The following is a 12,342-nucleotide window of genomic DNA, read 5'->3' on the forward strand; positions in this document are numbered from 1 at the left end:
ACCTGAAAAGACAACTGATTTTTTTTCTTTCTTGTCTTCAAGAAAAATACAGTGGAATATGCATCAGTGAGACAGATAAACCATTACGTCATTTGACATAAATATTCACAAAAGAGGAGAAGACACTAAGAGAAGCATTACACAGCATTTATGAAATTTTTTTTGCACTACACCCTACATTTGCTGGCAAGTTTAGATGTCTAAATTCAGGTATCTAAAAGTGACTATTACATGCCGGTTATCTAATAAACTGAAACAAAAATAGGGTTCTACTTCTAGTAGGAGTCAGGACAGAAATACCTCAATTTCCTCAAATCACTGTAATACATTACTATGTAGATTTTATGTGCAGTGACTTGCTTTCTTCCAAATGATCTAGTAAAAGTTTCTGTCAGGCCTCAGATTTTGACCTTTTTAAGTGGTAGCATGTTAAAAATAAAATCTATAAAACTAAATGCAAACCCATTATATACATCCATGAAGAAAAATCATCCATATTCAATATCGTACCTTCAAGGCATTCCTACATAGTATCTCTCAAAGCCTTAACAAAAGGACTCCACATATTAAGTTCTTACCCTTTTTCAACACTGGCATGTACTGCAGAAACGATGCCTTCTAGGATACCAAGTGGATCTCTAACTGATGTAGAACCATCATTTCCACTGTTAAAGGAAGACACAAAAGTCACTGTAAAAATGGTCCTTAATGTTGTACCTAAATCTACCCAACTACAGGATACATATGAATTGCTTAACAGTTCTGGCAGTTTTCCACTTTTCCTGCTTAACTAGTACCCTTATTTTTATATCTCCCTGGACTGAACTAGAAAACAACAATTTTGCCTATCTTTGAGTTTATGAATGCTGCACAGAAGAAAAATACATGCAGGCAAATAGTCCCCAAGTTAGTTTAGTGAGGATGACTCAAAAACCCACAGATAAAGTGTATTTTCTCTTCTGTTCATCAGCATATCAAAGCTATTCTGCTACTAAATACGTAAAAAAATATATATATGTATGTCCAGTCTGCTGATTGTTGTTTAATGCTGCTGAGAGGAAAGAGAAGGAAATAAGGTTAATTTTACTAGTATTATCTATAATAAGAACATAATTGAAAAATAAATAAATAAATAATAAATAAATAAATAAATAAAGCTGGTACTTATTAAAAGTTAATATTGCTTTTACTGCCCCAAAACGGTTAGATAAACTGAAAAGAGCATACAGCTCCATAAACAAATAATTGTGTCAAGATTCCACAAAGATTGTTGCCTTGATCTGTTCCTAATATTTTAAAATGAGCAGCTACTAACAGAAACAAATATAATTAATGAAGGATTCATTTTACACACAGCTTATTTGCTACTTTATGCATGTATTAAAACAACATAGGATTCAGAGTTCACCTCAAAACCCCTACATACAAGCCTGGAGTAATTACACTGATAAAGGCTTATTTTGATCTCAGTTCAGCTTCAGAAAAAGTGATGCATATTTAATCAAGTTCCTCAAATGCAATAAAGTACAAAGAATGCTTGAAAAGGGAATAAATTGAACCCATCTAAATATTTTAACCTAATTAAACTGTTCACTGCAAATACCTGATATCCTTTTATTATACCAGCCTTACTGACCTCTTTCTGTTTTGCACTTCTAAATATCAGGAAAATAATCAAATCATATGCTGTTGGTGTTAGCAATTCAAGCTGAGCAAAGTCACAATGTCAAACAGTTATTTCTATCAGAAGTATCATGAAAACATACAATATCCGAGTTGCAAAACTACCCTGAAAAACTCCTGCTCAAATGACATGAGATGGTGAAAAAATTGGTTTTTCTTTCCCCTAAGTTAGGTGCTCAGTCTAATACGACGTTTCACCTCATTCAAAAAAAATCTAGCCATTAAATACAAATTCAAAATTTCAACAAACCTGCCCTGCTCATTGCCTGGCAAAAGCTTCCAAAGTTTTAAGAAACACAAAACCCATCTGAACACCTAACACAAAAGATTTAGGAGCTGCAATTGAAGGAAGCCATAATGTCATTCTTGAATAAACTGTCTTCCCCGATTACCTAGACTCCTAAGTAGAAGATCCTCACACAGGATACAAAATTTTTCTTCATCATCCATGAGCTTACCTAAAATCGCAGATCATGAAATGTTTCCAATACATCACCTGAGTGTTCTTGGTAATGGAATAAACTGAAACTTAGCTAAATCTAATCAGATTATCATCGATTACTAAACTCTTTTTCATAATCTCACTTCTTTTTATTAAGAAACAACTGATTTATATTGATAGTAGCAGTTTCGATAGGCAAACAAGAAAGTGTCTAATACAGTTCCTTTATGTTTTCAGATATGTTCTCTTGGAGAGGTTTTATACATACTAATGCAAGATTTTCTACTTTAAATTTTGTGCACCAGAAGAAAGCCAAGGAAGATAAAATCAGCTGACCAAACTGGACAATACTGTTCTTGAAATTATAGCATTTGACAAATAACTATTTTTAACAAGGGAACTGCTTCTGAGAAAGTGTAAGTGGTGTTAAGCCCGTGATGTTGCATGTTACTGAAAAATGAATAGAAAACAATAGTTCCAATGGAAGGAATTAGGTGATATGTGAAGACCCAAGCCTGACCACTTCGGGGCTAACCAAAAGTTAAAGCACGTTACTGAAGGCATTATCCAAATGCCTCTTGAACAATAACAGGCATGGGGCATCAGACAACTCTCTGGAAAGTCTGCTCCAGTGTTTGACCACCCACAAGGCAAAGAAATATTTCCCTTTGTCCAGTTTGAACCTTCTCTGTTGCAGCTCTGTGCCGTTCCCATCCTGCCATCAGTTCCCAGACACAGAGCCCGGTACCTCCCTCTGCTTCCCCTCCCTCAGGAGCTGCAAGGTTACTTCTCAGCCTTACTCAGACCAGACAATCCAAGTGTCCTCAGCCTCTCCTCAAAGGACATGCATTCCAGCCCTGTTACCCACTTGGTTGCCCTGGACTTTCAAAGATCTTAACATCCTTTTTATCTTGTGGAGCCCAGAACTGCACACAATACTCAAGGTGAAGTAGCACCAACTTTAAATACAACGGGAGAGTCGCCTCTTTTGTATGGCTGGCTACGATGTGTTTAATTCACCCCAAGTTTGCCTCTTGGCTGCCAGGGAACATCACTAGGGCATGCTGAGCCTGTTGTCACATCAATGTGCCTAGGTCCTTTTCTGCTGAGCTGCACTCCAGCCACTCATCTCCCACAGCACTGCTGTGTTCCAGGTGCAAAGCCAGCATGACACCAAAATGTAATTTATAAAGATTCAACATAAGCCAGCAATTTGTGCCTGCAGCCCAGAAGGCCAACCGTATCCTGGGTTGCATCAAGAGAAGTGTGATCAGCAGGACAAGGGAGGTGATTCTGCCCCTCTACTCTGCCCTCATGAGACCCCACCTGAAGTTCTGTGGCCAGTTCTGGAGCCCCTAACACAAGAAGGTCATCAAGCTGCTGAAGCATGTCCAGAGGAGGGCCACAAAGATGATCAGATGTCTGGAGCACCTCCACTACGAGGACAGGCTGAGAGAGTTCTGGCTTTTCAGCCTGGAGAAGAGAAAGCTCTGAGGAGGCCTTACAGCAGCCTTCCAGTACCTGAAGGGAGCATACAGGAAAGCTGGAGATGGACTTTTTATAACGGCATGTAGCAACAGGACAAGTGGAAATGGTTTTAAAGAGGAAGAGCGTTCCTAGATATTAGGAAGAATTTATTTACTGTGAGGGTGGTGAGACACTGGAGCAGGTTGCCCAGCGAGGTTATGAATGCCCCCTCCCTGGAAGCATTCAAGGCCAGGCTGGATGGGGCTGTGAGCAACATGGTCTAGAGGGAGTGTCCCTCCCTATAATACGAGGGTTGGAACTAGATGATCTTAAAGGTCCCTTCCAACCCAAATCATTCTATGATTCTTACAGAACAAAAATACTTCATATAAGATTCTTGTATAACAGACAGGAAACATTTTAATAATAGAAGATACTTAATTTGTTGGAAGGGAGATTGCAGCTATAAAACTGAAAGAAAGGATGCATATTTTCAATCACAGAAGTAGTGCATTTCTGTTTAACTTTCATCACAGACACAATCATAATTTTTCACATCCATATAGGCCTGTTTCATTTATAGTTACAGTACCTTAATTACATTCCTTGTCACCATAGTTACAGAAAATCCAAGGAAACTCCACTTCAGTGTTATGACCCTATGAGTATTACTTTGAATGTTAACTGTCAAAGAAGAAATTTGTCTCCTGCAAAACTATTATATAAAACAGTCCTGTATCAAAGCTAAAAAAAAAAAACTGAAGAGTTCTCCCTTGAAATGTTACAATTATTAAAGAAAATTTAGCTCCCCATGTTCATAGGAAAGACTTCCTTTAAGCACAGTTTTTTTGCCCAAGAACCCTGAAATGAAAATGTTGCACAAAATGCTGCAATTAATATGCTTTGATTTGTGTCTTGCTTTAAAGCTAGTATTTGAGCATAGAAGAGAGATGCATCCACTTTCATTCACAGAAATTGCATCACTGCCAGTAGGTTTAAGAGATGCCAAGCCACAACCTTTCTTTTAAATGCTTGCTATATTTAGAGTGATGCTACCTTATAATATCACCTTACTGAATTTCATAAGAGGGAGGATATTACTTCAAGGACTTTCTACTCTCTGAGGAATTTTCACTTTATGCTTTCTACCACTGTAGTAGTCAAACTTTCCACTTTTAGTTAGGTGACTTTCATCCTCTTGGGAAATAGACAAGTAAATTAACTAAGGCATCTTATTTTATAACATTTTGCTTTTTTAGCATCAATTTGCATTTATAAAGAAGAATACTGGTCAAAAGAACACACATCACACACCAGATGCAAAGTTGTGAATTTCTGAGTTTATCTGAGGTGTCTAACTGATGCCCCAACCCCCTCTGCCTCTCCTGTTTTCTCCACAGGAGGGATGCACTTTCCAATCTTTAATGAAAAGTGCTGCTTAGGAGTTATTGGTCATGGTCTGCAGATCAGAACTTTTAGCCAACTTTCAGACATCCCTGCTTCGCAGTGCATATATAAGGAACAAATAGTTCAATTCACAGAAAAAGAAGTCAGTAAGGAGCAGAGTAGAAAGGAGAATTTTGAGAAGTTTGCCATAGTCTACATATTAATGAGACTCACTAAAGTTGAATTAAGCCATAAACTTTGTATCCAGATACATCACATTGCTGTATTCCAACCAGGCACATTAGGACAGGGGTCATGTAAAGCCAAATTATTATTTACCAACCAACCCCAACAAGACGGACAATATTAACGATGTTGCTACGTAAAAGCTCTACCATCACTGAGGATGCTATGAACATTGAAAATGAGTGACTTCAGGAACTTATTTTCTGACAAAGGAGGCAGCAAATGCTTTGACAGGCTGCCTTATTTTCATCTGTGGCTCTTAAATCTGCTGTAGCACACACATAATTGCTGAGAAATAAATAGGAAGAGATGTAAATTATTTTCCATTCTAGACTTATGTATTTCTGGCACGTGCACTCAGATCATCCAGCCACATATAATTTTCCCTCACGACAAATAAACCAAAAAAATTCCCTAAGTTTTATCCATCTAAGCTGGTATAAAAAGTGAGAGTCTAGCAGCAATCTAACAGTAGAATGTGTGTTGTATGTATCTGTTTGGAACAAAAGTACTTCAGAAGAGAGTTCTGGAAAAATATTAAAATGAGAAATATCTGTTCATTTATCATAAATGATATAAAATGACTTTCTCTTCTACTCCTCCTCCAAAAAGAAAGTTTTCTCCTGGTTACATGAGGTCATCAATATAGTGGTCTTTCATATGGAATACTCAGCACATCAAAAACCCAGCAGGCAGCATTCCCCAACATCAAATCCAAGAGAGTGTCCCTGATGAATTAATTTAACCAGACTACAGAAAAAGAAAAAAGAGACAAAGTGAGTATTTTTATCCTGCTCAAGAGGAGAAAGAGCATCACTAACAAAACGATTTTTAAGATCTCATTGATATTCTGTTAACAATGATGGCAAAAAAACATACTGGGCTCTATTTTTCCTGGGAACACTAATAATGATAGGGGTACAGATGTCAAATCCCAGAACTTCATCATCTGCTGAATTCCTTCAGAATTTCACATTTTAGCTCTAGATCAACAACAATGGGGACTGAATGTATTTTACGGTTAAATTATATCAGAGAGGCTTGTGTCTGAATACCGCTAACTCCTTAATAGGAAAGAGGACAGGCTGCTCTTAATGGGCTACAAAAATGCATGGACTTCAACATCCACATCTTAAAACCTTGCTAAAGAACAAGAGAATCTTCACAGGCTTATTTAATCCTAACGCAACATTTTCCATGTACACACTCCTCATGGATTGTCATTCAAACTCCTAAACCACATTTCCTATTATTTCACTGCTCTAATAAATATCTTCAGTTTCACTGTGGCAGGAAAAAGGTTGAATCTCAAAGGACATACTGAAGTTCCACATTACTTGCCAGAAGAATTTTATAGTCACCGTTACTATGAAAGCTGGCAATTTTTATTTATTTATTTTTTTACCAGCTCTTAGGAGGAAGTATTACAAATGGCAAGCTCAGCTAGGACTGAGCACTAAAAACAATGTATAAAATGTGCATTATTTCACTGAAGGGCTTTTCAATAAGCTTGCTTTTCTTCCCCTCACCTGCGTCCATGCCCTCATTCTCAGAGACATAATATTCTCCCAACTGCCAGTTAAATTAAAATGATTTTAGCCTCAGACTTGTGAATGAAAGCTATGTCCCTTCTGGGCTACAAGACATTAAATACAGACACCACTGCTAACTCAAGAGGCAGTACACTCTTCAATGCAAAAATTGTTCTTCCTCTCTTGTCCAAGACACGACAGGTACTTAAAGAAGCACACAATAACTACAGTAGTTTTGTAAGACTCTTCCTCACAAGTGCTAGATTTGTTATTTAGAAACAAGACTATAAAGATATATGCAACTAAAAGATCATAGTGTTGAAGTTAATGCAAACGCTAAACTCACTGTTAATTGAGGTTAAGAAAACCAGCATCAGCTGATTTAATCTCCTCTTGTATCACCCAGGCTTCACCCCATCCCAAACAGAAGTATCCAAGGACATGCAAGTATAAAGTGTGGAAGCCAGTTATTACACGTTTTTGTCCATATTTTTCATGTAAGAGATGACTCATTTTGCTATGGTAGTATAAACAGACTGGTTTGGTTCGTGTAATGCAACTACAGAGGTTCAAGAGCTGTGAATTCCAGAAAAAGACAGCGATGAAGACTCGCTTCTAGCAGGGGATGTTCCTTGGTACTATCAGCAGCAATAAGTGTCAACACTGAAAGAGTTGATCAAATAAACACTCTTCCTCAAATGAAAAATTCTCTCCAAGAGCTTGTTGTGCCATCCATTTTTAATCGTTACTTTTAATTGCTGTATAAAGCATAGAACAATCGCAGTTGCAGTTTAACTTGGGGGTTGGATGTGACACAAAGGGAAACAGAAGAGGAGCAAAAACTCTAGAGTTTTCTTTACAAGAACAAAATACAACAAACAACAAAAACTTATGGACTATGTATTCATAATTTTAAATTAACAGTAAATCTTTAAAGCTTTCAAATTAGAAGAACCACCAAAATGCTCCTCCCAAAAAACCCAGCAAGTTATTCAAAAGATGGAAATCATACTTCATTTCGTAGAATTAACTGTTGTGGCAACAGCTGTTGTTAGGCTTCAACTGCCCAAATACCTGCACAAACATGTACACCCTATTTCCCTCTCTCAAAGAGGGAAGAAGTACATACAATCATAAATTTGCCAAAAATTTCTGAAATGCATGCACACATAATGGAATAGCAAACCTAAAAGTTTTCATCTTAGAAGAGTTTGTCAGTGAATAGAATGAGTTCTGTTGTTTGTTTAGATTACTCAGATTTCCTAAACTCAGAAGGATAACTGTCTTATCTGACTATGAAGTTATCCGAGTGGAAACATAAGAAGTCATTAAGAAGTCATTTCCTCTCATCACCTAATCTTCTATAAAATCCAGACATTCAAAGCAAACAAGCACTCAATTAAAAAAAAAATGCTGACAGCAGACTTACCTTAGCATACATACAATTTTTTTAATAGCACATTGGACAATATCTTTGGGAGAAAGACAAAGATCTCCAACAGCCACTTCTATCAACTGTTGTATCATGTCCAGGGGCTGACCATCTATACACATAGTTACTGCTTGCTCATGGATTTGGTCTCTCTCTGACCTTGACAGATCATATAAATAACCATACTTCTGTAGCACGTCCTGTGAACAGATAATTTTTGAACACGAATCAGTGTACTCCTCATTTGCGGGTATGTGTCATCTTTACTTCTGTCAAGATAAAACACCTACTACAAAACAGAAAAGACTGGTAGACGTGAATTTTCAAGCACCAAGTCAACAAAAACAAAGCTGTAAAAGACTTAAAATATGACAGTAGCTTGATGGGTATATCACTGCTGGTTATAGCAACACTCAAAACAACTATCAGATTGGTAACCATTACCTGTTCGCTGTTTTTCAAGTAAGTGATAAAACTATGAGTGAGTGTTTCCAGATGAGCAAGGGATTGCTGCAAGTGATTCAGAGTTTTTTCATATGCAACAGCTGGATTTTTAGCATCTTCCATGTCATTCTCAGAAGGCTTTCTTCTTGATTTCTCAGAAAGATGTTTGACTGCCTTAACAGCCTTCTTAGTCACTTCTATCCTAGCTTCAACAGGCAGCTGAAAGAGATTGATCAATATTTAATCATTATTACTATTATCTCTACACTACTATTTGTCTTAAAATGATGCCTAGAAGACCATTGTTCTACAGTGGCACATTAAAAAATTGAAATTTTTAGGAGAAACAAACTTATTATTCATTTATTTTAATATGATCAGTATTTCATTTACTTTCTTCTGTTGTCCTTCCTTTCAGTGACCTTGAATCTGGCTCACAATAGAACATACCAAAATTTCTTTAGTAATTTTCATGATTTTTGCAGATTGACAATTTTTTTTTTTAAACTTTTTAATTTTGCAATAAGAGATGTCTGGGGATTATTCTACAACATGAACTGAAAACCTCAAGCCCAGAAAATTAACCTAAGCTTAGTTTTGTTAGGTCTAGATCATGGTTTTAAATACATCTCTAAGACTATAATCATAAACAAAGTCCACTTGGAGGTCTACTTCAGTAATTTATCTTGGGCCATGTATGACTTTATCTGCTTGCACATTTTCTGAAACTACTTCACAGGTGGGTTACCACTATATTATGCTACTACTGCAATGAAGATTTTGCAGCTATCAAGTTTTTGTCAGTCTCTCATAGAACTATATTAGAGTTCTACATAATTTTAATAAAACGTAGGCTGGAACAGATTGGCTTTAAGAGAGATACAAACTGTTCAAATCTACATATTTAGAGTGCGAGTTATACAGAATAACAACTTGCTGTTTTGAAAGACCTTTACAACCAGATGTATCTAGGCATTAAAGCAAAAAAACAAAAAAAGTCTGCTTTTTCCATTAAACTTCTAGTGGAGATGATTTTCCAGATACATTCATGCATACACTGAATGAAGTCTCCTTCTATGCTTCCATCTGGCACGACGGGGTTATTCCAGTGCATCAGAATGGAACTGAGTACTTCAGAATAGAAGCCAGGCAACAATTACTGATTTTCAAGCTTCCAGAATCCAGGAGTACTTTGGGAGCAGATAAAGATGGAAATACTCTTTATACAGACAGCATTTGCAGCAAACTGCTGTGCTCTTAACAGCAGCGTCAGCTAGAAATCTAAAACAAAGTCTGAAATATTATTTTAAAAATTATACATTATGTATAAATTGTTAAATTATACCCTCAAGTCCTGTTTAAATATGCTTGCAATAAACCTTCTGATGGATGGAGGTCTCCTCCGCCTACACCCACAGCATTAGATACTTTAACATCAGTTGTTTTAACTACTGGTGTACTAGACAAAGACATGCTAACAATTTTAATTTTAAAGTAGAGCTACACAAGAAATAGAAAGCAAAGCTTGGATCTGTATGACATAATGAATAGGAAAAAGGTGGATTTACCAGAGAAAGAGGAAAACTAAGCTGCTATAATAAAAGTAGGGAAAAGGTGATACTCCTCATATCACATTACAATTTAATGATTGAGAATGGATTTATGTTTCCATTTTGTAAACCTCATAAAAGATGAAAACAGCTATATTTTTCATTTTCTCCCTTCAACTGTATATTTTCTAATGTTCAAAATGCAATCAAGAGAGATGCAAAAAGGCAAACAATTTAGGTATACCATTTAACTGTTACATCCTAGAGAACAATGTGAATATTCTGCATGCATAAAGTCATGATACTATCTGCATACATAGAATAAGAGCATTAAAAACAAGAACAGTATTCCAAGACTATTTTAATTTTGCATTCTCATTTGCATACTACTAAAATGGAGCACTACTAACATCTTTTCTATGATTATTTTATTCCCAAACATAAATGGCTATCCTCCATATTTCTAGTCAGTTCAAGTAATTAGATTTGGTGTCATACTCAGTGAAAAAAACAGCTTAGGGGCTACTTCAATCTTTGTTTGAATGTGAAGTTTTCTCTTTTTAAAAGGTTTTACAGTTCAAAAAGATCTTTAATCCTATAGGCTTCAATGTGCGGTAAAAAATCCCTAAAAATCAGTTTTCTTTAATTTACCAATAAAGGAACATAACACAATTTGGGCTCAACAGATTTCACTCCTTTGGATAAAAATCCATCCTAGAAGCCCATTTCCTTCAGAATATTTAAGAACTTCACAAAAAAAAGTATTGGACAAGTAACATTCATTTGCTTATGAAGTTTCTGACCCTGTCACTCTTACTGACAGTGATTAACGTCCAGCTTCAAGATGACAGAAACAGCTTCTCTTTTAATGAAAACCTGAGACCCCAGCAACACTATCACAGACTGGATGAGGTTGGCAGGACCTCTGGGTTTATCAGGCTCAACACCAGAAGGGACACAAGCAGGCACACCTACAGATGGTTTCTCAGGACTAGGTCCAGGCAGATTTTGAAGATCTTCAAGGAGGAGACTCTACAACCTCTCTCGGCAACCAGTGAATACACGCTGCCTGTTGTTCAGACTAAACAGTGTGGTTTGGTTCCTGTCTCTGCCATCAAATTCCAGCTTCACGTACTTCAACAACCAAATGTCATCTAGGCACATCCCAACAAGATATACTAGAATGAAAAGCAAGTTACATTAATTATAGAATAATGAAAGTTGGTTCCCAGCTCTTACAGGTGGGAGGAGACAACTGGAATAGCAAAGGCAAAAAAACTCATGGATGAAGACAAAGATAGTTTAAAACATGAAGGAGCGAGAGGTGGTGGCAATCGTTCACTACCTCCCATAAACAGAACAATGGCCAGAAAATCTCTGATTTTGGGAGACACCCCAACACTCCTGTTTGTTACTGCTGAGTATGACGTTATATGGTATAGAATTCCTTTAGCCTTTTGGTTTAGTCAGCTGTCCAGGCTGTGATCCTTTCTACCTTTTTGCTCTCAACTAACTTACTGACTTTGGGAAGAAGAGAACGTCTTGATGCTGTGCAAGTCAAAACATTGGCATGTTATCAACACTGGTTTAGTCCCGAACCAGCGGGTGCTGTACTTTGTAGCAAATAATAAACAAAAAATAATGGCACACAGGCTATCATGAAGAAAATTAACTCCACCTATAGTACAACTAACCTGGAGAACAGTGTAGATGTTCTAACATATGTAAGGAACCAGTTAATGGAAAGACACTACTCCTTAAGTTTCCTCTAACATAGTCTTGAAGCAGACTTATTAAAATAACTATATTAATGGTAAGGTACAATGAAGTATCTAAAAACGTACTGATGTCAGAAAAAGAGGTACTGTTAATACGTATGATAAAAAGATGTCATACAAGACAAACTGATTGAACTGGAGCACAGTGATTAAAAGTGATAAAAAGATGACAAGTAATTCAAGATCTAACACGTGAATGCAGCTGTGCTTTGTAAAAATGTTATTAACACGTTTTGTACATCTTCAAGTAAAGTTATACTCTTTTTCCTTAACAAGATGTAAAATGCTAAGAAGTCAATCAGTCAGCCAAAAGGTACTGAATATTACAATATTAAAATCTTTAAAGCTGAGCTTTTTCTACAGTTAATTAAAATGGCATTTA

General features: G+C 36.5%; 1 protein-coding gene across 9 annotated transcripts in view; it reads right to left on the reverse strand.

Annotated features, from left to right (window-relative positions):
* Positions 1-12,342, reverse strand: part of NBAS (neuroblastoma amplified sequence) — a 168,751-nt gene that overhangs the window by 46,070 nt on the left and 110,339 nt on the right. For 7 of the 9 annotated variants that reach the window (XR_002436333.1, XR_002436332.1, XM_021389494.1 and 4 more), the window contains exons 45-47: positions 8,633-8,851; positions 8,186-8,388; positions 579-665 (exon numbers count right to left, since the gene is read on the reverse strand). Coding sequence is in view for 6 of the 9 variants with exons in the window: in XM_021389494.1 (XP_021245169.1) it covers positions 579-665; positions 8,186-8,388; positions 8,633-8,851 (509 nt within the window). In the remaining 3 variants the exon portion in view is untranslated. Of the gene's footprint in view, positions 1-578; positions 666-8,185; positions 8,389-8,632; positions 8,852-9,688; positions 9,823-11,182; positions 11,361-12,342 lie in introns of those variants that run through there. The other 2 variants (XR_002436334.1, XM_021389500.1) reach the window with 2 other exon arrangements.

This window comes from Numida meleagris, chromosome 3, assembly GCF_002078875.1.
Source record: "Numida meleagris isolate 19003 breed g44 Domestic line chromosome 3, NumMel1.0, whole genome shotgun sequence".
Lineage (NCBI taxonomy): Eukaryota > Metazoa > Chordata > Aves > Galliformes > Numididae > Numida > Numida meleagris.